The 27,506-nt window shown below is 44.1% G+C and overlaps 1 protein-coding gene across 5 annotated transcripts in view; it reads left to right on the top strand.

The window, feature by feature from the left end:
• The window catches only part of MYLK (myosin light chain kinase), a 280,492-nt gene that overhangs the window by 88,753 nt on the left and 164,233 nt on the right, over positions 1-27,506 (top strand). For all 5 annotated transcript variants that reach the window (XM_069555329.1, XM_069555313.1, XM_069555320.1 and 2 more), the window contains one exon: positions 1,169-1,336. In XM_069555329.1, coding sequence (XP_069411430.1) covers positions 1,172-1,336 — 165 coding nt within the window. In that variant the 5' untranslated portion in view covers positions 1,169-1,171. The remainder of the gene's footprint in view (positions 1-1,168; positions 1,337-27,506) is intronic.

Raw genomic sequence — 27,506 nt, 5'->3', positions numbered from 1 at the left:
GTCCTCTGAGGTCAGGTACTGTGGATTCCATGCTGAGTAAGAATGGACACACGGTCCCCAGCGTGGGTCCCAAGAGTGGAACCATCCCAGCCCGGTGAGGCGCCCACCTGGTTTAGAATCTGGAACAAGGATACTTGGGACACACTCCAGGGGGTGGCACGGGTGTCCAGCAACCTTGGCTGGGCTCTGACGACCTGGTTCCTCTCCACTGCTGCCTGTTTTCCCAGCCTGCTGCTCCAGCCTTTCCTGTGGACTTCGACAGCTTTCCCACTCCCCATCTTTCCAACGTATCGCTTCTCCTTTTATGAGAGCCAGAGTCCATTTCTGAAGTTTGCAACCAAAACCTGGTTCACACCTGTTAATGATCCCATTTCTAGAACTAACCCAAAGGAAGTCCCTTTGTTCCAACTGACCTGCCAGCCCCACAGACAGCGAGGCCCTGGGCCCAGTCTTCTTGTCGGTGATGCCATCATTGTGCTTTGACTCTTTGGGCAAGTGACTTACCTCCTCTGGGCTTCGCTTATAAGTGGAGGAGTGAGCCCGATAGCCTTAAAATGCCCCCTTCTCTGATGTCTTGTGGCCTTGAGGCTTTTTTACAGTCTGGTCCGCAGAAATGGGATGTCCTCCCCAGCCTTGCTTCCTTCCCTGCTTTCAGCCCCACACTCTCACCTCACCTCACCCAGATTCCTTGCCGTATTAATCTCAAACTCTCTCCTTCCTGGGAGTATGGATCCCATTTTTCTTTAGCCTAAGAGCCCTCACAGTTCAGGCAAAAGAAGCTTTTACTTCCTACGAAGAGTGCCTAACTCAGATACTGATTCTGAAGGTTGAATACTATTAGGCACTGATTTTAGATACCCACTATAAGAGCACTGAGAACCATCTGGTTTTTTCGTTCCTGCCCCAGCTGCCCCTCTCCTGAAAGTTCTCCATGGGATTTGGGGGAGCCCAGGACATGGCTCTGGGAGCTGCTGCTGGGGTGGGCTGGGCCTCATTCCTACAGCTTCACGAGTTGAGGATAGAGCCTCTGGTTCCCAGAGAGGAGCTCCAGGTGGACCCTGACCTAGTGAGTCTCCCTGTAAAACCCAACCAGCACCCTGGGTACCCGGCCGCCTATAGGGAGGACGAGCTGTACTTTGTCTGACTGGATCTTCCTTCCTGTTTGCAGACCATGGGGGATGTGAAGCTGGCCGCCCAGACGCACGTTTCCAAAACCTCCCTCACTGTGGATCACTCAAGAGTCAGCTCCATGCCCCTGACTGAGGCCCCTGCTTTCACTTTGCCCCCTCGGAACCTCTGCATCAAGGAAGGAGCCACCGCCAAGTTTGAAGGGAGGGTAAGCAGTGAGGCTGAGTGGGCGGCTCTGGTGGGGAGCGGGGTGGTGGGGGTGGTTGGGTGGGTAGGAGGGTGGGGAAGTGGCCGTGGGCTGGGCAGTTGCTTCTGTTCCAGCCTTCTCAGCAGGCTGACCTGGCAGAAAGCCTGCTTTCCTTTGGACCCTCATATAAAATGCATACAAGTCCATCGGCCCTATTACAGTTTACAGTTGACTTTGGGTTGTGTTGGAGAGTTGGGGGTTGGGGAGGGACACTGAGATGTTTTGCTATTTGTGCGAGACATGCTCTGGTTCCTGCACCTGATTATAGGAGAAGGGCACGGTGATGGCAGGAAGTGTACAACTTGGGTTTAAATGTGTGTGTTGTTTGCTCAGTTGTGTCCCAATCTTTGCGACCCCATGGAGTGTAGCCAGCCAGGCTCCTCTGTCCATGGAATTTTCCAGCCAAGAATACTGGAGTGGGTTTCTATTCCTTTTTCCAGGGGCTCTTCCCCACCCAAGATCGAACCTGGGTCTCCTGCATTGCAGTGAATTCTTTAATATCTGAACCATCAGTTTAATGATGTGCCCTCAAATCTGGACAGTGGAGAATGAACTCTCATTTTTCTCTTACTTCCTACCTGGAAGGAGTGTTTGGTTAACAACCTCTTGTATATCCACCTGGTACATCCAAAGCAATGGGGTTGGAGACAATACTCCTCATTTCAGTTCTGTCACCTTTTGCTAATAAGTATTGGTCTCTTGCCCTTACTGGGCATCCATTTCTTCCTCTGCAAGCAGACAATGATATTTCCTTGTCCACCTTGTACTAGAAAGGAGAAAATGGGAAGACTATCAGTAAGAACATTGAGGATATGCCCAGCTGGACAGACCATTAGTAAGCTGCTGGCTCAAGCCACCAGGAAGTCAGATCATCAGCTTGACGTGGAGATGCACATGGAAGTCAGGAGGTTTGCAAGTAATATTTGTCCTAGATTAAACACAGGCAGTCTTCCCAAGAAATGCTTTAGAAGCTGGAAGGCTTTGATCTGAGCAAAAGACAGGTGAGGTAATGAACTAACAGGTTGCACTTTGAGTCTACAAGTTAAGTCTGTGGATGGAAGGGGTCAATAGCATCACTCTTCCCGGATGTTGCTGAGCCTTGCCTTTGTTTAAGTGGCAGGTTTGGCTGTGTGGTCATCTGCAGAGTATTCAGAGGCTATGTTATGTTCTCTATAGAGGCCTGTCTAGTTAACTGTTTGCTGGTAGATCTGACGTTCCTTGTCATATTGTATCTTTTACTTAAAGAGGGGAATGTTGGTGATGCTGCTGAGGGGTCTGCTGTTCTCTCTGGGCTCTCTCAGGATGAGTGCTCTTTTCTGTTGCTCTGACTGTGGTCCCCCATTCTCCCATGCCCATAACTGGCAGGAAAGAAGCAACAGGAAGTCTTTGGGGATTTAGAAACATGAGTAAAGTTTTAAAATATGATACAACACGATGAACACTGAAAATGAGCATGCTAAAGGAAAGAAGCCAGACACAGAAGACCACATATTGAATGATTCCATGTATCTGAAATGTCCAGAACAGACAAATATATGGCAACAGAAAGTAGCTGAGTGGTTGCTGATGGCTAGGGAGGAGGAGTGGGGAGTGACTGCTGAAGGGTGCAGAGTTTCTTTGGGGGATGATGAAAACGTACTGAAATTAGGTATTGGTGGTGGTTGCACATGGTTGCATATGGTGGCACATGTTTGGATGGCATTATCAACTCAATGGACTTGAGTCTGAGCAAATTCTGGGAGATAGTGGGCTTCCCTTGTGGCTCAGCTGGTAAAAAAATCCATCTGTAATGAGGGAGACCTGTGTTCAGTCCCTGGATTGGGAAGATCCCCTGGAGAAGGGAAAGGCTACACACTCCAGTATTCTGGCCTGGACAATACAGTGCATGGGGTCACAAAGAGCTGGACACTGAGCAACTGAACAACAAGGTTGCACGGCTTTTTGAGTATGTTATAGAACACTGGATATACACTTAAAAAATTAAAGGTGAACTTTTGAAAAAAATGGCTTAGCAAAATTGATCCATACCCACCTTCCTGCGCCATTGCTTGTCAGAGATGGACTCCTCTCTCAAATTAATGCAAACTGTGGAGAGTAAGAGATGACTTAGCGTCTGTAGACGGAGAGGTGTTGTTTCGCTCACTGACTGTGGAGGTCATGAAGGAACTGAGCCTTTGGGCTGCTTGAGTTGGAACCTTTGTAGAATGAACACTGACCCAGGAGTTCACACACTGGAGTTCTCTGTTGCTCAGTTATCCTCAGGTTGGCAGGTCAGGCCTTCTCTGGACTTTGGTTACCTCATCTGAGAAGAAAGATAGAAGAAGAGAATAAGAAACAGCTAGTTAGTTGTTTCTGTATTTTCAGGCCTGCAGGGATATGAAAAGAAAACAAATTGAGGAAGAAAATGGTAAGAGCAGTTCATAAAGTCAAAAAGTATAGTAGTAACAGTATTTTTTTTTAATGAGGTAACATTCAAATATGTAAATTTGACTATCTTAAACAATTCAATGGCATTTCATACATTCATGATGCTGATTGCAGTATTCTTGAAGCAGAGCATTCTCTAGGTGAACATTTTATTTTGCTTGTATTGAGGAAATAGTTGACTTTGTATGTTACATGTGGGCTGTAGGTCAAAGTGAATGTGTTTCTTAGAAGTCAGCCTGGGGAGCTCCGTTACCACTCATCAACTCCCTGGAATTAACCCAGAACAACACCATGACAGCGGCTAGTGCATAGTGAACACAGAAGGAAGAAGATTCCAGAGAGATGTTCGGTGGAGTGTCTGGGCTCCATCTGAGAACTTCCAGAGAAAACCACAGAGGGAAGGTCTTTCTTAGAAAGTGCTTTATAAACTAGCGTGTTGTGAGTGTGTATTATCACTGTAGCAAAGGACACAAAGGAATGCCTTGCATCAAGGTGGAGCCATGTCAGATGACTCCAGAATGAGGAAGTGGTTGTTTGGATGCCAAAATGCAGTTGCGCAGTGGATGCACCTGATCTGGCAGCCTCAGAGAAGGGAAGGGCAGAGGCTGAGTGACGCAAGTGGGAATTTTCTGTTTTAAAAGACCGAGCGCCAAATGGGGTCACCTCCTCATACCCTTTAGGCTTTTTCCACTTTGTGGCCCACAGCCAGCCCCCTTTGCCCTTTCTTTTTCTGTTCTAGAAGCCATTGCACCATTTGCCTTTGCAGCGAAGTGTGGCTTAGTGACACATTTGGCTGAAGTCTGCTTGCATATTTTTGGGAAAACTCTCGCTTTTCTGATTAAAACAAATCACTGGTTCTCTCATATTCCACCTCACCCTTGCTTCCTATCTTAACTGCTGATTTGATGCCTGGAGCTCAGGCAGTCATATTGAAACTATGAGGGAACAAATCAGAATACAAAGGGTTGGTCAGTGTGGGCATGGGCAATGTGCATGGGTGTGGAGGGCACAGCAGTGGAGGGAGCACAAAGACCAGCAGCTAAGACCCAAAAGTCCGAAGGCTTAGAGAGTTTCCCAGATAGGATCTTTGACTGTGGTCGTTCACACAGGAAATTTTACAGAAAGTGTTCCTAACTGATAAACACCTAATGAGATGCATGTGGAGATACTGTCTCTTTAAATAATGGGAATAAATAGGGGAGAAGACACAGCACAGAGAAGAACTAAAAAACCCTTTCAGACCCTTACCAAATCTACCAACAGTGAGGGGAGTATTGAGTTGAATGTGCCCTGCAGACAAAGCATCCCAGAGGGATTTGCTCCTCCCTGGCTGTGGCCATCTGGCTTGAACCAACAGGGTCTAAGGCCTCTTAAGAGAAAGTCAACCATATGGTGTTAAGTGATGATTGAATGTCATTATAGAAAACTATTTAATCAGGGTCTACTGCTTAGGCCAAGGCTACCTACCCCCTCCTCTTTCTTTTTTGGCTCTGCCAGCTTAAAAAGATTGTATTTTCCCAGAATTCATTCAACTTTGGATCCATAGCTCATCAGTACCACATTTAGACAACCTGAACCCACATTGTAGAAACCTGTTTCGTCATCTGAACACACCGTCACATAAGAGCAGGGTATCTTGTCTGCCCAAGGGATGTACCCAGTGGAACCACGCCAACACTCACGTTCTGAGCACCCAGAACTCTGAAATTCTCTGCTGAAGGGCCCTGAGCCTACTTCTAACGTCATCATGGTCCTCTTTCCGTGAGAAGACTTTGCTGGGACTGAGTGGGATGATGGTCAAGGAGAGCAGTTTGCTTAGGGGACTAAAAAGGTAGATGAAACTCAGCTGTGGGGGTCTGCTGTCCACCCATGGGCATAGGAGGGCCCGATAGTGCAGATGCAAGTAAGGTGTGGGGTGCCGCTGCCTGCGGAGTGTTCCTGGGCCCAGGGTCCGGGGGGCCTCCGTGGACAGGTAGCCAGGCGCCCGCACATGCCAGACTCTCACTGAAATGCCTCCTCCTGCTCTGCTGCCCACGAGGGCAGCCCAAGTGCCAGCAGACTGCCTCCCCCACACAGAGCCAAGTGCGAAAGGACTGAGATGGTAGGAGAAAATGCTGGAGTTACTGGAGATTTCTCCCCTTTCGCCCTGGAATTCATTCTTATCAGACAAAGCAAACATGCTGATAGGCCCTGGCTGTGCTGTGAATCAAATGAGCTGATATTTGAGTGCCTCTTGAAGTATAGCCCAAATGGGGCTTCAGGCCAGACTGAGGGGCTCAGTGTTCACTGAAGGGGCTTCACAATGAAGGGCTGGCCTGGCCTCATCATGGAGGGTGGGGGCAGGGACCAGAGCAGACTTGATCCATGAAAACGTGAATAACTCCTCAGTTTCCACTTTAACCAACGGTGGTATCCTTCCCCCGTTAACTTCTTCCCAGTTCACTTCTAACTCAGAAGCGCTCAACCACTTAGAGAAATTTGAAGGAAGCATCTAGTGTGCTTTCTGTCCTCAAAAATCTTTTTTTGGGGAAGGGGGGCGGGGCTCAGCTTGCAGAATTTTAGTTCCCCAACCAGCAATTAGACCCAGGCCAAGGCAGTAAAAGCACCCAGTCCCAGCCACTGGGCTGTCAGGGAATTCCCTGTGCTCAGAAGTATTAGTAAGTTTTAACCACAGGCTCTTAAGAAAAACATGCATATAAAACAGTAGGATATGACAGTATAATTAAATGTGTAAAATAGTACAATTAAATAGTTTGTACTATAGGAATTTAGAGGCGATTAAGATGAGGTTTGCAGTGGTTTGGAAACTGATTTCTTGCTTCCTGACTTCGGTCCTCCCACTTCGTCCTTACAGCCTTACAGGTCTGACTGTCACCTCCCTGCTTAACGTCCTCAAGCCTGCGATGAGATTCCTCAGCTCTGCCCACAGGCCCTTCCGGTTAACTCCTGGCTCTCCAGCCCTGAGCCCTTTCCTCCTTCCTCCCTCTAGCATCGCTTGCCCGGCCCTGCTCACCCACACAGATGCAACATGGGTACTTTGTTCTGCTATCACCTTTGTAAGAAAGGGTAAACAAGGAAGGCATTTTATCTTCCCTATTGATTAGGAATGGGGGCAGAGTGCACCGGAAGGGAGCCAGCATTTCTCATTGCCTTACTGGTGTCAGGCATGTGAGCTTAGTCCTTTTGTCCTCATGGCAAAGTAGCTTTGTCCCCATTGAAAAATTATTTTTAATTCATACAATTTTTAAATGGTGTACTATGCTTATGGCTATTTCAAGATATTGGCTATTTTGCCACGTTGTATAGTACATCCTGGTAGCCTGTCTCACACCCAGTAGCTGTACCACTCACTCTCCACCCCTAGAGTGCCCTCCCCACCCTCCCGATTGGTAACCACTACCAGTTTGTTCTCTTATATCTGTGAGTCTGCTGCCTTTTTCGTATCCGCTAATTTGTTGTATTTTTTTAGACTCTACATATAAGCAATATCATGCAGCATTTGTCTTTATCTGACTTATTTCACTTAGCATAATGCTCTCGTATCCCCATTTTTATAGAAGAAGAACCCCGGGGCTCAGAGTAATTACAGACGTTGCCAAGGTTATGTCCGTAAGTGAAGGAGGCAGTACTTTTAGGTCCAGATCTTGTATTCGTCTCACTGCATGATGCCATCCCTTTCACATGTGGCATCTGGTTCCTTGAACTCAGTGGCTGTTTCTTATTCATCTTTGTGCCCCGGGAGTAGCGCAGTGGCCGCCACATGACGGGTGCTCAATAAATGTTTGATTTCCTTGAGAAGGTGACAGGGTCTGACTCCAGGCCTCTTGCCAGTCAAGTTCATAGGCATTTGGTCCCATGTTTCTTAGCGGCTGTTGTCCCCACCCATCCCCCATCCTGTTCCCTGCAGTGTTCCTGTCCATATCCATGCATCCCTGCTCCCTTCTTTACCTCAGGTCGTGCCTTTATCAAGAATACCCTTCCTTCTCCCACACCATCTTATCCAGCATCAAGGTCCATTTAAACCCTACCTCCTTCAGGCTACTTTCCTCAAGTATATTTTCTCTTTTAAAGCATTTTATTAGAGGACAGAAGAACCAGGGTAATAGGATGTAGAAAATTCCCAATAATCACATAAAATCTTTCATGAATAATAACCACAGGAAAGAGTTGACTACCTTGGCCTTTTTAAAATGTATTATTCATTAATCATTTCTGTGCTTATAATTTTATTATAAAGGAAATAATTTTTTAAATGTTTAACTATTTTTAAAACAAGCATTCCAGCAAAAGTAAAAATGTTCTGTGCCTTGACCTTTACTTCCAGAGGTACACACTATTAACAGTTTGGGTATCCTTCCAGAAATATTCCATGTAAATATAAGCATAAATCTGCATATGATTTTGCATATGCAAATGTACCCATGTACATGCACTGATCTGCAACTTGCTCTTTTTGCTTAACATCTCTTGGCATTTCTTTTTAGATGTTAGCACATAGATCTCCACCATAGGTAGATCTGAGCTAAATCAGCTTTCTAGCCCTCAATTGCTTCCCCCTCTGAATTCCTATAATACTTCTGTGACTCATTTTTTAAAATTAATGTGCAGCTTTATCAGTTACTGTTTATTGACTTGTGCTTCCTCATTGTGAATGAGTTGTTTGAGGTCTAGAACTGCATTGTCCAGTAGGATAGCCACATGTGACTACTTAAATTTAGGTTCAGTTCAGTTCAGTCGCTCAGTTGTGTCTGACTCTTTGCGACACCATGAATCGCAGCACGCCAGGCCTCCCTGTCCATCACCAACTCCCAGAGTTCACTCAGACTCATGTCCATCGAGTCAGTGATACCATCCAGCCATCTCGTCCTCTGTCATCCCCTTCTCCTCCTGCCCACAATCCTTCCCAGCATCAGAGTCTTTTCCAATGACTCAACTCTTCGCATGAGGTGGCCAAAGTACTGGAGTTTCAGCTTTAGCATCATTCCTTCCAAAGAAATCCCAGGGCTGATCTTCTTCAGAATGGACTGGTTGGATCTCCTTGCAGTCCAAGGGATTCTCAAGAGTCTTCTCCAATACCACAGTTCAAAAGCATCAATTCTTCAGCACTCTGCCTTCTTCACAGTCCAACTCTCATATCCATACATGACTACTGGAAAAACCATAGCCTTGACTAGATGGACCGTAGTCAGCAAAGTAATGTCGCTGCTTTTGAATATGCTATCTAGGTTGGTCATAACTTTCCTTCCAAGGAGTAAGCGTCTTTTTAATTTCATGGCTGCAGTCACCATCTGCAGTGATTTTGGAGCCCCAAAATCAGTTTTCATTCCAATCCCAAAGAAAGGTAATGCCAAAGAATGCTCAAACTACCACACAATTGCACTCATCTCACATGCTAGTAAAGTAATGCTCAAAATTCTCCGAGCCAGGCTTCAGCAATACGTGAACCGTGAACTTCCTGATGTTCAAGCTGGTTTTAGAAGATGCAGAGGAACCAGAGATCAAATTGCCAACATCTGCTGAATCATGGAAAAAGCAAGAGAGTTCCAGAAAAACATCTCTTTCTGCTTTATTGACTATGCCAAAGCCTTTGACTGTGTGGATCACAATAAACTGTGGAAAATTCTGAAAGAGATGGGAATACCAGACCACCTGACCTGCCTCTTGAGAAATCTGTATGCAGGTCAGAAAGCAACAGTTAGAACTGGACATGGAACAACAGACTGGTTCCAAATAGGAAAAGGAGTACGTCAAGGCTGTATATTGCTTATTTAACTTCTATGCAGAGTACATCATGAGAAACACTGGACTGAAGAAACACAAGCTGGGATCAAGATTGCTGGGAGAAATATCAATAACCTCAAATATGCAGATGACACCACCCTTAATACAGAAAGTGAAGAGGAACTAAAAAGCCTCTTGATGAAAGTGAAAGAGGACAGTGAAAAAGTTGGCTTAAAGCTCAACATTCAGAAAACGAAGATCATGGCATCTGGTCCCATCACTTCATGGGAAATAGATGGGGAAACAGTGGAAATTTAGGTTAAGATTAATTAAAATAAAATAAAAAATTCAGATCCTCAGCCTTGCTAGCCACATTTTCAGTGCTCAATATCCACAGGTGAATAATAGCTACCATGTTGGGCAGCACAGATTATTGAACATTTCTATCATCACAGAAAGCCCTATCAGGGAGGGCTGATCACGGCCTCTCTTGCACTTAATTCAGTCCCCATGTAAGCAGAGATCCACAACTAGAAGATATATTGACAATAGCTGTTCCATTCTTAGTAGAAAGTAGACATTAGATTCTTGAGAATTTTCTTAGGGCATAAAGTTCATTCAAAGAAAAATATAATCCCTTGATGAATGAATGAATCTTTGTCTTCCACTTTCATTGAAGAATGGTAATCTTGGTGTTCCAACAAGCTGAACATGTTCCCAAAATTTCTGTGGCCAACTGTTCCTAGTGATTCAGGAATCCTCATGAGAAGGAGGCTGGATGTGGGTTGCCTGGTGTCACAGAATTCCTGAAGTATTCAGAGAAAAAGCAGCAGAATGGAAATGGCAGGGCAGGTCATGCTGAAACTACAGTTGTCAGCAGTTGGTGGCTGCTCTGATTGAAAATGTCCGACTGAACAGATTTATTAACTTCTCCTCCCTGCAAGTATGCCATTGAAATGAGCAGAAAGGGTTAAAAACAGTTAATTGAGAGTTGCACCGAGAACGGGAGAGGGGAATTAGTGGGTGAGGGGTGTCCATGCCATAACGTATGAGAGCCACATGTTTGAAATGAAAGGATTTGGAAACTACAAGTGAACTGTAGGGCAGATGTCAGGGTGACTAAGGGATGTTGTTTAATATCTCTGTGGAGAAAACCAAAGCTTGTGGTATGGGTATTAATCAGTATCAGAGAGTCTCTGTGCTTTGCCACCAGGTAAAATATGTCGGACGTCCAGTTGCTGTCCAGTTACTCCATGCCCAGACACTCCAAGTGAAGCCCACCAGTAGACATGCCCCACTCAGGGACATGATGGAGCTTGCAGTCAAGCCCCTCACTGAGGGAGACAAGACTACACCCAGGGGATGGAAAGCCTGCATTTGGAAACTAGTTCATCAGTCATACATTGTGAAGAGTTAATTCATGGCCACCAGATGTTTGAAGAAAATATTTGTCCAATGTAATATTGCCATCAAGAAATTGTTCTTTTTGAAAAGTCAACCTTTGGACAAAATTCGAAAGTGTTAGTTATAGTACAGAACAGAAAGTAAACTCTGTAAGCTTTGGCAAGCCATAAGTAAAGGAATGGTGAATGGTAAGGTTGAGGAGAGAAGGGGAGGAAGAGAAAACTACGAGGGCACTACAGTCCTCATCTGACATGATGGGAAGTGAGATGCCATGTAAAACAGATGGATCAAATAACAGAGACCTGGGCGTATGACTGAAAACCATAATGACAGAGGTAAAAAATGGTCAGCCCATCGGCCATACTTGGCACACAGACCTTTTACATTTGGTCAGCAGTATTCGCAAAAAAATTTGAGCTAAGATTTACAAATGGAAAACTTACACATACAATTCATTTCTGAATGGCTTTTCTCAAAAAATATCAGGCAGCACTTCCACGTGGCAACGCTTGGTCAGTGGACACTATCCCTACATCTAAGCTCATCTTGGCCAGGTTTTTATAGTCTACCCCCACCGCCCACTCCCAGTCATCTCCCAACATGGGCAAGAATCTGTTGCCAGTTATGACTTTGCTGTTTCCCTAACCACATTCATGTTAATAGCGGAAAAGCTACAGATGGGTAGGAAGAGCCTCGTGACATTTCTTGTCCTCACCCACTTTCTGTACGTGGGTATCCTGCCCAGACTCTCTAGGCATTGGAATTTGTGATCTTGCCATAAATGTACAATAGAAGACCTAAAAATCAAAAAATGATTGGTGAGAGGGAGGCAGTACAAGTCAGTGAAATTTGTCATCATTTATTGTAGACATCCACTAAGTGCTTTCTAAATTCTTAGATCAAGAAATAGACCCAGAGTAGATTGTCTAGCATTACAGAGTTTAATGATAAGAAGACTAGAAACATTATTTCAATGGTTATATTTGGTAAGTGATACCATTGCAGGGAGGGCAAAGAGTGAGAGGGAAAGAAACCTTTCATCATTTTGTACCTTCAACTTTTACCTTTTACTTTATGCACATTTTTATAGCTTGAATTTTTTAAATAGTAGGCAGGAATTACTTCTGTGATTTCTAAAAGGCACAATAAAATTGCCTGTAAAAAGATGTGGTACCTGAGTTCAATGTCCAGATTCTAACTGATAAATGGTCAAAGATGAATACACAGTTTACATTGAAAGAAACATAAAAATATATGTGGAAAAATATATGTGACTTCCCTGGTGGCTCAGACGGTAAAACGTCTGTCTACAATGCGGGAGACCCGGGTTTGATCCCTGGGTCGGGAAGATCCGCTGGAGAAGGAAATGGCAACCCACTCCAGGACTATTGCCTGGAAAATCCCGTGGACAGAGGAGCCTGGTAGGCTACAGCACTGCATCAAAATACCCGACACTGCCTGCAACTAGAACACTGGAAATTAAAATAACTTGAAAAATATTTGTGTACCTGAAAAACTATCTAATAGCAGCATACTAATGCCGAGAGCCCAGGGCTGGGAACTGAGGAGACAGGAAGGCGTGCCGGGAGCACCCGTTTTTGGTCTGGCTTTTCTGGGGCCCAGATTGACAGAATGTTACAGGCACAATAAAACATTGATGTGCTTTGTCAAGAATTCTGCTTTTGACACTCTTGAAGAAGGAAAGAAGTAGTTTGTACAAAGATGTTTGAAGCAAATATGATAAAACAGGAAGCAGTTTGTGCTCAAAAGGAGGTATTTAAACAAATCCATTTGGAGAGCTATGCCCATAAATGGAAATGTGTGTGAATAACACAAAGTGGAAAGAGAAGTGGAGCGAGGACTCTGAGCAGTCTGATCACTGCCGCATAAAAGCATATATGTGTTCACCACCTAAAATTAGAAGAGGATTTGGAACCTCGTAAATAGAATTTTTTGTTGTTGTATGGTCTCTAAGTGTCTTGTGTTTTTTAATTTTGTGGTGACAGTTTACCTCTCAAGGAAGAGAATCTGAGTGCTATCTAGATACATCTGTCTCTACTAATAAGGCCTTTGGGCTTCTGTTATTTTAACATGTTTCCGATTAGTTGACTGTTTGCTTTGAAATGGAAATAAAATTGTGTGGCAAAATGAGCACTGAGAAATGAAGACGCCAGATTAGGCCTTTGTTACTCTCTGTTTGCTCACGGTGGCTGGAGGGACAGGTGTGCAGTGCCAGTTTGGCATTCATCAGTAGGGATCTACGTGGGAAGGCCTGGTTTATTTTTTCACATAGACGCAGTTTATGTAGAACCCCAAGGTGTTCACATTTCTTATAATACGAAACTTTCTTCCAACTTTAAATGAAGTTAACAATTAAGTTGGAACTTTCTTAAAAGTTGGCCAACCTGAGTCAAGTTTCCTCTGTACTCTGGATCTTGAGACTGCACAGAAAAAAAAATGTAATCAATATCATCAGTAATCTTGCACCTAATGGATTATCAGTTTTGGTAATGGAGAATTAAACGTTTCTCTGAAGCCTTTTCTAGCCCCTACAGTCCATTGTATTCTTTTCTATTGCCACATTTTAGAGGGGTTTTATTCTGAACTCTACAGTTTAGAATTCGATGGGATGAAAACATAGTATGTGGTAGAAAGAACTCTGGACTAGGGTTCTGGTTCCTATGCTGCTGCTAAGTCACTTCAGTCATGTCCTACTCTGTGCGACCCCATAGATGGCAGCCCACCAGGCTCCCCCGTCCCTGGGATTCTCCAGGCAAGAACACTGGAGTGGGTTGCCATTTCCTTCTCCAGTGCATGAAAGTGAAAAGTGAAAGTGAAGTCACTGAGTCGTGTCCAACCCTCAGCGACCCCATGGACTGCAGCCTTCCAGGCCCCTCCGTCCATGGGATTTTCCAGGCAAGAGTACTGGAGTGGGGTGCCATTGCCTTCTCCGTCTGGTTCCTATGAAGCTGCCTTAAAACTTTTAACAAACCACCAAACCTCCTTGACTCTCAGATTTCTTATAACAAAATAATGTAGATACCCCTTAAGGCCCTTTGTGGTCTGAAATTCTACAATTTATATATTGTTCCACGTGTTCCCTATTTCCCATGTCTAATTCATGAAAAACACACCTCAGTCTCAGCTTCTGGTAAGTGCCCAATAAGGAGAGATTATTTGTTCAGTCTGTGAATTTTCTAAGTTTTAATCTCTCGTATCACTAAAGTAATGTTCTGCTTTTATATAAGGTAGATTTTGAGTGTTGGATTTGATCCATTTTACTAATGTTAATTGAGCACTTTACCACGAGCCAGGTACGGGTTTAGTTGCTCAGAATGGGGAGTATTTAAGGAGAGCTGTATCAGCCTCTGAGGACTGGAGTATTTGGGATCCACAAGTCAGGTTGGGAGTTGGGCTGAGGTTTGTATGCCTGGGTCTTTGTCTCTAATTTGCCCTGACCTCTGGGCTTTCTTTTCCTCATCTATAAATAAAGAGCTTGGACCAATGACTCTGAAGCCTCTTCCTGCTCTAACATTCCATGAATCCATGACATAAAATTTAAACAAGATTTTGGAGTAGAGACCTCGTGGCTTTATCAGTGTGCCCACCAGCTGACCCCAACTACTACATGAAGTTGTGCCACTCAGGAAGGCTGACCTGAGTGGGTTGTTTACAGGTGAATTCAGTTCAGGGAACAGTAGCTTTGTGCAGGCTGTTTGGTGCACTGGGGACAAAATGATGTCAGAGAGGATCAGGAGACTGTCTCTCCATTCAGGAGATTCAGCTGAGGCTGTGAATCAGATTCTCCACACCCAGTCCACACACACCAGCCCGGCCCCCCGCCTCTGCTCAGGAGCAGTCTGAAATGAGGGTGGGGGGCACAGTGATGGTGAATAGGTGTGTCCTGACAGGGCTGGCCGAGTGATAGGAGAGGAAGAAACAGGCCGTCGTGCTCTCTCATGGGCGACACCCTGGTCCCTGAGCTACTCCTCTAAGAGACGCAGGTCCATTCCGCTCAGAAAACTCCCCTGGGATTCAGGGCAGGCTGAGGCGGTGGGAGCAGGGTGGGGGCCTGTTGCGCACATGGGGCTGTGGGAAGGGCTGTCTGTGGAGTGTGAAGGACTTGGCTCGGCCGGGCCCCCCAGCTCTGGGAAGCCTGACAGGGAAGTGAAAAACGAGCCTGGAAGAGTTGGAACCAGAAAGGCAAGGGAAAGCAAATCAAACCTGGATCCCGACTTTAAAGGCGTGAGGCTGAGGGAGCCCGGCACCTGGACATACTTTCCACAGCCTGTCACACAGGCTTTACCTTCTTGGTGAGCAGTGAGGGGAAGCTGAGGCCATGGAGGCTGGTTCCCTGTGCTGCGGCCCCCACAACCAGGCTCCTTGGAGACAGACACTACCCCAGTAAATGCCATACTCTGTGGGGCCAGAGGATGGGGCCACTGGCCACAGTTTAGTCCAGAGAGGAGAGGGGAGACCTTGATTTCTGGAAGTGGGGCACATAATGACCTAGAACCGGTGGATTCCTCACACACATGTAAGGAACGCTGGTGCCTGATTAATGACTTACCTGGGGCACAGCTCTTGTAAAAGTCAAGTCAGTCACCAACCCACCCCGACCCTTTCATTTTGAACAGCCAGAGCATGACTTTTTGGAGTTTGGGGTAAGATCTGGACACCTAGGTACCTGAGTCATTGGTGGAGACCTTGTGTAGTGTAGTGTTTCTCAAAGTGGGGTCCATCAGAACCCACCAGAATGCTTGGAAATTCCCATCCCAGCACCACTGAGGTGAGACCATGGAATCCTCATCTGAGTACACTATCCCTATACACAGGTTCTTCCCCAAGCCACTGACATGAAATTATTGGTCTCGAGAGATGGAAGCAAAGGTTATGGCTGCAGGTTTCAGCTGCACAAGGGTGGCAGAGCTCATGGGTGTGGCTGAGGCCATGAGACAGCAGGGGACTGGACTTGCGTCTGCCATGTCATTTACTTCTGGGAATGATGTGTCTGACAATCTTGGGTCAAGGGAAGGTGTTCACTTTATTGCTTGAGCACAGGGCTGACTCACAGAGGTCAGTGGTTCTCAAGGATATACTCTGTCTTTATGAACTGTGTGTATATAGTGCTTTATACGTATAAAGAGTATGATTTCTCTCCAAACCAATTTCCACCCCTTTAGGGGTGATATTGCCACCATATAAATTAAATTTTATAGTGTTTCTAATCCTCTACTAGGGTGGGGGTTAGAGATCAGAAAAGAGCAAAGGGAAAGTATGCAGAGGGAATAATGGACCCTGGGTAAGATAAACACACAGAAATGCGTGGTGTACAGTCTTGTAGAGTTGATCAGGATGGGCTTCACATGTGACTATAAGCGTCATATCCAACCAGGCCAAACTAAAGGAAATCATTCCTGAATATTCATTGGAAGGACTGATGCTGAAGCTGAAACTCCAGTACTTTGGCCACCTGATGCGAAGAACTGTCTCATTTGAAAAGACCCTGATGCTGGGAAAGATTGAAGGCAGGAGGAGAAGGGGACAACAGAGGATGAGATGGCTGGATGGCATCACTGACTCAATGGACATGAGTCTGAGTGAACTCCGGGAGTTGGTGATGGACAGGGAGGCCTGGTGTGTTGCAGTCCATGGGGTTGCGAAGAGTCGGACATGACTGAGTGATTGAACTGAACTGAACTGATAAGCTTCCTAAATTCATGATGGTACGAGGCTCATTTGTCCTTCAAAAATAAACTCATTTACTCAGGAGGTGTATTCACAGGACATAACTGGTAGGAGCTCTCTTATGCTATGTACTTGGGAATATGTGTACATTTCCTGTGCATAAATAAGGAGAACTTTCTAAATTTAAAAGGCAGTAAGAGATGCTATAAAATATAAAATACAGCTGTGAAAAGAGACATGAAAAGCAAAGGAGAAAAGGAAAGGTATATCCATTTGAATGCAGAGTTCCAAAGAATAGCAAGGAGAGAGAAAGCCTTCCTCAGTGATGGGTGCAAAGAAATAGAGGAAAACAATAGAATGGGAAAGACTAGAGATCTCTTCAAGAAAATTAGAGATACCAAAGGAATTTTCATGCAAAGATGGGCTCAACAAAGGACAGAAGTGGTATGGACCTAACAGAAGAAGAAGATATTAAGAAGCAGTGGCAAGAATACACAGAAGAACTGTACAAAAAAGATCTTCACAACCCAGATAATCAAAATGGTGTGATCACTCACCTAGAGCCAGACATCCTGGAATAGGAAGTCAAGTGGGCCTTAGGAAGCATCACTATGAACAAAGCTAGTGGAGGTGATGGAATTCCAGTTGAGCTATTTCAAATCCTAAAAGATGATGCATTGAAAGTGCTGCACTCAATATGGCAGCAAATTTGGAAAACTCAGCAATGGCCACAGGACTGGAAAAGGTCAATTTTCATTCCAATCCCAAAGAAAGACAAGGCCAAAGGATGCTCAAACTACTGCACAATTGGACTCATCTCACACGCTAGTAAAGTAATGCTCAAAATTCTCCAAGCCAGGCTTCAACAATATGTGAATCATGAACTACCAGATATTCAAGCTGGATTTAGAAAAGGCAGAGGAACCAGAGATCAAATTGACAACATCCTCTGGATCATTGAAAAAGCAAGAGAGTTCTGCTTATTGACTATGCCAAAGCCTTTGACTGTGTGGACCACAACAAGCTGTGGAAAATTCTGAAAGAGATGGGAATACCAGACCACCTGACCTGCCTCTTGAGAAATCTGTATGCAGGTCAGGAAGCAACAGTTAGAACAACAGTTAGAACAACAGACTTGTTCCAAATCAGGAAAGGAGTACGTCAAGGCTGTATATTGTCACCCTGCTTATTTAACTTATATGCAGAGTACATCATGAGAAATGCTGGGCTGGATGAAACACAAGCTAGAATCAAGATTGCTGGGAGAAATATCAATAACCTCAGATATGCAGATGACCCCACTCTTACGGCAGAAATTAAAGAAGAACTAAAGAGCCTCTTGATGAAAGTGAAAGTGGAGAGTGAAAAAGTTGGCTTAAACCTCAACATTCAGAAACCGAAGATCATGGCATCCAGTCCCATCACTTCATGGGAAATAGATGGGGAAACAGTGGAAATAGTGTCAGACTTTATTTTGGGGGGCTCCAGAATCACTGCAGATGGTGATTGCAGCCATGAAATTAAAAGACGCTTACTGCTTGGAAGAAAAGTTATGACCAACCTAGACAGGACATTAAAAAGCAGAGACATTACTTTGCCAACAAATGTCCATCGAGTCAAGGCTATGGTTTTTCCAGTGGTCATGTATGGATGTGAGGGTTGGACTATAAAGAAAGCTGAGCACCGAAGAATTGATGCTTTTGAACTGTGGTGTTGGAGAAGACTCTTGAGAGTCCCTTGGACTACAAGGAGATCAGTCCTGAGTGTTCATTGGAAGGACTGATGTTGAAGCTGAAACTCCAATACTTCAGGCACCTGATGTGAAGAGCTGACTCATTTGAAAAGACCCTGATGTTGGGAAAGATTGAGGGCAGGAGGAGAAGGGGACAACAGAGGATGAGATGGTTGGATGGACATGAGTTTGGGTAGACTCCCGGAGTTGGTGTTGCACAGGGAGGCCTGGCGTGCTGCAGTCCATGGGGTCGCAAAGAGTCAGACATGTGTGAGCGACTGAACTGAACTGAACTGAGGAGATGCTATTGGGCCAAATTGTGGAGGATCCTGGCTCTGTCGTTGTTCTCTGGTCTACAATTCCTTCTTCCCCAGAACTCAGGTCACCCAGCTATCTGTTCTTCCTTGCTCCTAAACCAGTTCAATGCCCAACCCCGCCCCCCACCTCCAGTTGCTCCTCACCCCATCTCCCTGTGGTCCTGAGCTCTCTGTGCGACATTTGGTGATACTTCTTGAACCTCTGAGTGCCCACTAGTCAGGCATGATCTCTCCAAAGTTTCAGGGCTTAGAGGAATATGGGTCAGGAGATGGGACACCAGCTATGGCAGAGGGTGGGTAAGTGCCTCTGGGAGGCCTAGTTCATCTTGCCTTCTTCAAGGAGCAATGGTCAGCCCAGTGCTTGCAAACGTGGCCTTGCCAGGGCTTAAATGGTCATAAAATATAGGGTAGGGAACCTTCGGGCCATAGGGCAATGGGAGGAGTAGAAAGGGCACAGACTTTGCAGCCAGGAAGTCGATTCTCTAAGCTCCATAGGGAGCTGGAAATAATAATTCCTGCTTCACAGCATTATTGTTGGGAGAGTTGATATCAATACATAGTAGTTCCCTAATAAAATGGTGTACATTATACTAGTAATATGATCAGGATTACTCATCTGTCCGAAGCACCACTCTAAAAATCATTTATACTGTCCTAAAACCATCTATACATCACTTATACTGTTTTGCATCCTGCCTTTCCCCCCACCAACATATCATTTTTCAAATCACTCTGTCGATATAATTTTAATGATCAATATTCCATTACATTTGATATGTTACAATTTACTGAATCCATTGGTTATTATCTAGGTGGTTTCCAGTATTTTATAAATTAAATTCTGGTGAATATCTTTATACATGAAGGTTTCAATTCAATAATATTTTATTTTTGGGGTTGATTTTGTTTGCAGTAGAGGGATTATGAGGACAAGGGCTTTGGGCATTTTTAAGCTCAAGTGCTTTCCAAAAGACTGTTTGGCTTGACATAGCTCCTTGTCTGGGAGATGCAAACTCAGTTTGTCAATTTGTCTCCACCAGCTTCTTGCTGCCTCAGCTCACAGCCTGATTCCTTTCTGCATCTGCCAAATTGCTCTCTGAGCCAGGATCCTTCTCAGGGCCCCAGTCTGCATCTGCCTCTGAGTTAACCTCCTGGCGCTGGCTTCCTTTTCCTGGTGTCAGACACAAAGGGATGGATTAGATCTCATAGTTTCAGGCTCGGAGATTCCACCGACCACACGGGGTCAGGCCTTGAACTTCTTGCTTTTCTTTTTCTCTTCTCCACACATCGCTTTTCTTCTGGACTACATATTTACTCATTTTAATCTTTCACTTTCAATCATGCCCTTATTCAGAGTATATTTGTCTTCATTGGATCCCAAAGGGGGAAGCTTAGAGGTGGATACTGTCTCCCCTGAAGAAAGGGGGCTTCCCAAGATAGGGGCTGGGTCATCTGTGCTGACTCTAACACAGGTGTACACCAGAAACTGGGGTAGCTCCTAGGAGCAGAAAGCACTGACGCCTCAGTTCCTGGTCACCAAGCACTGACTGATGCAGCCTGATTAGGGTGGTGAAATGTGTGTGTGTGCACTTGTTTTCTAAGGTTTCCTGTGTTGGATGTGTCTTCTCCATCTTCTCTCTGAGAGTTCTCCCTGAGACCAGACTAGTTCATAATCATGCATGTATCTCTCACAAATGTCTGGCACAGTGCCAGGGAAGGGTGCTCTATAGGCCTTTGTCAAGTGAGTGAATGAACAAACCCTCCTCAGTAAATGGGACCTGATGCCCTTTGGTCAGAGTATAAAATGCTACAAAATATGTGATCAAAGCTATTGGCAAGAAGCACTCAGAAGACCTCATGGAGAAAATGGGATCCATCCTAGATCATTCTCAGTTCAGTTCAGTTGCTCAGTCGTGTCCAGCTCTTTTGCGACCCCATGGACTGCAGCAAGCCAGTGGTCATGTATGGATGTGAGAGTTGGACTATAAAGAAAGCTGAGCACTGAAGAATTGATGCTTTTGAACTGTGGTGCTGGAGAAGGCTCTTGAGAGTCCCTTGGACTGCAAGGAGATCCAACCAGTCCATCCTAAAGGAGATCAGTCCTGAGTGTTCATTGGAAGGACTGATGTTGAAGCTGAAACTCCAATACTTCAGCCACCTGATGTGAAGAGCTGACTCATTTTAAAGGACTCTGATGTTGGGAAGGATTGAGGGCAGGAGGAGAAGGGGATGACAGAGGATGAGATGGTTGGATGGCATCACCAACTCGAAGGACTTGAGTTTGGGTAGACTCTGGGAGTTGGTGATGGACAGGGAGGCCTGGTGTGCATTCTGAGAGTCACTAATTTATTCAGTTACAAAATAAGTCTGTGATGCTTAACTGTGCTCTCAAGAATACCTTGGGAGTAGAGGGGTACTGGTGAAATATCTTGCCAAAAGACTAGATGGTCTTCTAATAGCTTTGTGATATCTGACATATTCTTGACCATAATCCTGTTTGACCTCCTTGAAAGGCTGTAGTGGAAAAATCATGAATCTGGGGACCTTGTGCAAATGACTTATCTTCTTTGAACTTCATTTTTATTACCTGTAAAATTAGCATAGCAGTGCTGACCTTCGGAGAAGGCAATGGCAACCCACTCCAGTACTCTTGCCTGGGAAATCCCATGGATGGAGGAGCCTGGTAGGCTGCGGTCCATGGGGTCACTAAGAGTCAGACACGACTGAGCGTCTTCACTTTCACTTTTCACTTTCATGCATTGGAGAAGGAAATGGCAACTCACTCCAGTGTTCTTGCCTGGAGAATCCCAGGGATGGGGGAGCCTGGAGGGCTGCCGTCTATGGGGTCGCACAGAGTCGGACACGACTGAGGCAACTTAGCAGCAGCAGCAGCAGCACTGCTGACCTTCCAGGGCCACTGGGTAGATTAAATGAAATGATGTATGTAGTGTGGTATGTACATTGTGAGGTCGAATGTCCAACCCTTCCATCCCTGTGTAGCAGGAACAGGCATGGCAATGGCCTCGGGAAGCCTGTACTGTGGTCTCTGCTGACCCTGCAAAAGTGCTGTCACCCCAGCATGACCTACTGGTAGGTTGCTTAGGAGAGGAGCTGAGAAGTGACAGGAAAAAGGTTTCATGTGCAGTTCATGAGTTAAGAGAATATTACTTAATTGTGGGTTTGATGGAAAACATTATGTGAGGTTGGTTCAGACCTTTCCAGAGGTCTGCCAGCAACCTCAGAAGTGGAGCCTTATTGAAAACAGCTGGAGAGGAGGCTGGCGCCCAGCCTCCCCTCGCTTTTCCATGCCCAGAGCTGTCTCGCTCCATGGACAGAGCTCAGCCCCAGGATTCTGCCAAGGCCCTGGCAGCCTCAGCTGGGGATGGCAGTGGCTCTACCCAGATCCAGACTCCAGCTCAAAGGTTGAAACCAGTTAAGCCTGAGAGAGGAGTTGGCCAGGACTACCAGTTGCTATCTCCCTCAGGGCTTGGAGTTAACCACTGACGTGCATCTTTGCAGGATGAGTTAACCAATGTGAGATTCTCTGGGCAGGGGTGTTGGGGTGTGCACTGCCTGCTGGGCGAGTGATAGACGGACTACATAGTCCTTTGAAGTCCTTTCAGTGGTCCTGCTGGACACCAGCTAGGGAGTGAGGGACACTGTTCAAAGCTCCTATTCGGAAGCCTCTCCCCCTCCGCTGCACAGGACCTTCCATGAAGAATGCTGCCAGCTTTGCTACAGCCGCAGCCCATTTGGTCTTTTTCTAGCTGGTCACCAGCCATGCCGATTCCAGATGGATTTTCTTACAGACAAAAATGGCATGCCATCCCCAGTCTTCCTTTCTGAGCGGACTTCTAGTCACAACCATTCCCTTTTTTAAATTTATTTGCCAAAAAATGGCTTCCTAGAAAATCTGCATAATTCAAACTTCAGTAAGTTAGGTTTTAAAATATTTTTCATGTTATTCAAGAAAATAAAAGACATTCACTGTAAAAAAAAAATTGGAAATATAGAAAAGTATAGAAAAGAAAACAGTCCCACCACTGGAGATAGAAGCTGTCTACATTCTTGTATATTTCCTTTTAATTTTTCCTCTTTTATAACAAGAAGAATGTATATGGTTATTAAACATCACATTATACATATTAAATAATTTTAGTTTTATAAGTTGCCTTTTCATGTAAATTAATATTTAATTGATGTTTTCTCATGTGCCTCAAGATGATAATTTATAATAACTGTGTAATACTTCATCCTATTGTACCATAATTACTTACTTTTAATTAGTTTTTTATGTTTTAGAACAATTCTTGAAATAGATTTATTTTGCTCTCGGCCCATGATTGTTCAATTAAATTTTTCTTGTAAAAATAACTTAGAGCAAGAGAATCATTTATACACATGCAAAAACTATACATGTGTGTGCTCAGTCATGTCCAACTCTCTGTGGCAACATGGACTGTTGCTCGCCAGGCTCTTCTGCCCATGGAATCTTCCAGGCAAAAATAAAGGAGCGGGGTGCCATTTCCTCCTCTAGGGGATCTTCCCCACCCAGGGATCAAACCTGTGTCTCTTGCACCTCCTACATTGGCAGGCGGATTCTTTACCACAAGCACCACCTGGGAAGTCCCATTCAAAAATAGAACTCTCTGTATTCTTCAGTGTTCCATGAAGGAAAAGTCTGGTCTAAAGAACAGATATGACAAAAAGTATGTTTTCAATTTTGGCTTCTCTGTTTTAATAAGCAAAAAAATTTTTTTGTTGTTTTCATCTCGGTTTTAGCATCCTATCCCTTTTCTTCCTCTAAATTGATCTGGCATCCAAAATTGATTTTTTACATTAAAAAAATGAGCATTTCAAAGCTTTGCAGTTTCCTTCCTATAGACAGGCTTCTTTGGTGGCTCAGATGGTGAAGACTCTGCCTGCAGTGCAGGAGACCCAGGTTCAATCCCTGGGTTGGGAGGATCCCCTGGAGAAGGGAATGGCTACCCACTCCTGTGTTCTTGCCTGGAGAATGCCATGGACAGAGGAGCCTGGCGGGCTACAGTCCATGGGTCACAAAGAGTTGGACACGCCTGAGTGACCACACTACGTCCATCTTCATGGGCATCTTTGACAATTTCATAGGCAGATATTAGACTTACTGAATCTTTTAAAGTCTTTGATAGCTATTTCCAGATTGTTAAGATCATCATTACTATGATAACTTCATAGGTAAGAAAAATGAAGTTCAAAGTGTTACTCTCACATCAGCAATGTTTAGGAATTTAATTTTTAACTTTCAATTTTTCCATCCTCTCATAAGCACTGGTTATCACTTTACCTATTAAATTAGCAAACTTTAAGAATGAATAGTATCACATTTAATTTCATATTTTAAATTTTTTTTTATATTTGGCTGTCTCATGAGCTTTGGCTGTCTCATGAGCTCCATACCCTTTACTTTTTTCTTGATGTACTCATTTTATTTAGTAATATAAAATGTTTATATATATATTAAGAGCTTCCACCTTTGTTTTCTACATATAACTCAAATATTTTTCATTTACCTTTTAATTTTGGTTGTAATTGTACTTTTGCACAAAAATTTTAAATATAAGTACCTAAATGTCTTTATGGTTTCTGCTGTTGGTATCATACTTGGAATCTCTAAGCTTATAATATGCATTTCTTCTGGCCTTTGTTACCTTTAAAATTTTAATTGAAATGAATGTTTCTCTGTGTAGTATGAACTAGGGATCTTAAATGTGATTTTTAAAAAATTATACTTATTTACTTAATAATTCATTCTTTTCTCATGCATTTTAAGGCACTTTTATCATATACTGAAGTCACATGTATGGAGATTACTTTTGGATTTTCTGGACTGTTTTATTAACCAATATGTATATGTTTGTATCAGAACCAAAATGGTTTTAATTATGACAGCATTTTAACATTCCATATTTAATGATATAATTCCACTGATTATTTTTAATCTAATGACAAAGTATTTTTCTTTATTTATTCAAGACGTCATATGTTGCTTAGAAAATTTGCAAGTCTGCACATCTTAAGTTCTAGATGAAGTATAAGCGTGTGAACGTTTTCTAACTAGTAATAGCTACTAGATATGAAAACAGTCTTGCTTTTTGAGTAGTTTATAACCAGCTAAAGCCAATATCAGAAATATACTCATAGTCTTTAATTTTTTATTATTGAACAAAAATACTAAATATTAATGAACCAAGCATTCAACTCACAAAATAAAATAATAGAACAAACCAAAGAAAATGATTTATTTATATAAAAGAAATGAGTTCATTATAAAGTAGAAAAATTATATTAATGAATATATTTAAGGGCTAATCTTGGAAATAGGAAATAGAAAATCCAGCCAGATCAATCAAAGAAGACCAGAAAATATAAATAAAATTTAGAAATGAGATTCTGACCACAGATCTAGAGTTGACAAAAATGAGATATTTGTGTTCAACTCTGACAATATTTTTAGAAATCTTTTGTTTTTTCAAAGAGCCAATTCTTTTTAAAAAATTAGTTAATTTATTTATATTTAGTTGTGCTGGGTCTTCATTGCTGTGCAGGCTTTCTCTAGTTGCAGTGAGCGGTGCGGGGGGCATACGTCATTGTGGTGGGCTCGGTCATTATGGCTGTCAAGCTCAAGAGCTCAGGCTCGGTAGTTGTGGTACATGGGCCTGGTAGCTTCATAGCGTGTGAAATCCACCAAAACCAGGGATCGAACCCATGTCCCCTGCATTGGCAGGTGGATTCCTATCCACAGGACCTCCGGGGAGGTCCCCATTTGGAAATCTTGAAAGAAATATATATTTTTGAAGAAGATAGAAACTACCAAAATTGACTAAAAGAGAAATGGAAAGCATGAACTATTTAGTGGAAGAAATTAGAAGGGTGAGGAGGTATCTCCTGAAAACATGCTGAATCCAGATAGTTTTGTGGGTGAGTTCATTAAATCCTTCAAGGAACAGATCATTCCAAGCTCATAGCACAAAGGTAATTTATACATAAACAGAATCTTTCTTTCCAAGTTCTCTCAACTTTATGCATTCAGCTCTGTTAAGTTCTTAGACAACTAAGGTTTGGGGTGGAAGGCATCTTAGAGGGTATGAGGTTTCCCTTGACAGCATCCCAGCCAGATGATCCTCCCAGCCTCCTTGTGAAGGCCTCTGAGGATGGGGACTATCATGTTACACTTGACCCCTTTCATTGTTCAGGCATTGCTACCCTTCCTTGGATCAGCCTAAATCTGCCTAGATTTTGGACTTTTACACCCCTGTTCTAGAGCTATGCAGCACATAGATTCTTTTATACGTGAGCTCTTCATATATATGAAGACAGTTATGTCCTCCTTGTGGTGTGTTTCATTCCAGACTAAGTATACCTGTTTCCATCAACTGGCCTTTATGTTCCTTCGGTAAACATCTGTTGAGCGCCAGCAAGTTGCCTGCGGGCAGTAGGCACGGTCATCACGCCGCTAGATCATGAGCCCCTTTCTCGGGGTCCAGCCACCCTGCAGTGCCTGTATCTGAGAGCACGCTGTCAGTAGCAGTGAGGCAGCATGGCCCTGCCCTCTCCTTGCTCACACACCATGCTCTGTTAATACAGCTTACTGTTAAATAAAGTTTAAGGGACTCTTGCCCAGCTCCTTTTACACAGGAGCTGCCCCGGCCACTCTTGATTTTGTCTAGTTGAGGATTTAGAACCTTCGCAGTGCTTGGTCTCTGCTAACTTTCTGTTTATTTGGACTTTTGTTCTCTTAGGAGGTGGATTCTGTTAGCCTACACGTTATGCCCCCAGGATTGTTGGCACCTTTCATTCTCACGAGCAGCTTTGCAGTCTTCTTGCAAGTAATTGATTAAAATGTTGGTGTAAAGGAGGAATATGAAGTCCTGGGACTTACCAGAGAGACCAGGTCATTGATTTAAACATACTGGTTGATCACCTCCTGTGTGCCAAGAAGTTGGAGTCGCTGATGAGCCAGATCTCTGTAGTTCTTTCCAGAAGCAGCTATGAGACAGGTGAGAGCAGCTGCACACAGAAGAAATATGAACTGTGATGAGGCCCACTGAAGGTGGGGTGCCCTGAGAGCAGAACAGCACGACCTAGTCTGGAACAGAAAGAAAGGTGTTTCTGAAATTGCAGCCGTGCAGGACGTAAAGATGGCAGACGAGAGGCATCAATCTACCCTCCACTCTGTAGTGGGTTTAGTAGCCCTGCTGGACATGGAGAGAACTTCATAACAGGCGTGGTGTCTAGGCTCACCTCTCAGATAGCTGACAGTCTGTCAGGGAGTTCTGCCGAATGTGCCTGGAATAAACACAAGCGTAACCTGTGTTAATGGCATAGGTGCTCTCCTCTCAGATTGTTCTGAGCCATTCTGATTCAGAATATTCTCATTTTTTCCAGTTAAGTCATCCAAATATCCTTGGAGTTCCAGGATTTTGAAGTTGAGACTTTATAACACCAGCTCCTCCTTGCACCTGGAGGCTGCCCATGAATCTCCTGTCAGATAATGTGTCCTGATTTTATATGGAAAGTATGGTCACTGTGCTTGCTGTAGGGCAGAAAGAAATATGAAAGGTGATGTCATGGTGATTAGTTTGCCCCAGATTTTCTGGAACAGGCCTGATTTTAAACAGATAAATGTCTGCTGGTTTTAAAAATGTGGTCACTTTGCAGAATAGTGTAAGGGTTGAAAGCTGGGAGGTAAGAGAGATGAGAAGGGCCTGGATAATTGGGGAGACTCTAGAGGGGGAGTGAGTGGTCTTGGAGGAGGTGGGGGGAGGGTGTCTCGGAATTGCTCCTTGTTTGGTCCCACTAGCTG

Source organism: Ovis canadensis, chromosome 1 (assembly GCF_042477335.2).
Source record: "Ovis canadensis isolate MfBH-ARS-UI-01 breed Bighorn chromosome 1, ARS-UI_OviCan_v2, whole genome shotgun sequence".
Classification (NCBI taxonomy): Eukaryota; Metazoa; Chordata; class Mammalia; order Artiodactyla; family Bovidae; genus Ovis; species Ovis canadensis.
The sequence above is the reverse complement of the archived record's forward strand: the minus strand, read 5'-3'. Positions and strand labels throughout refer to the sequence as shown.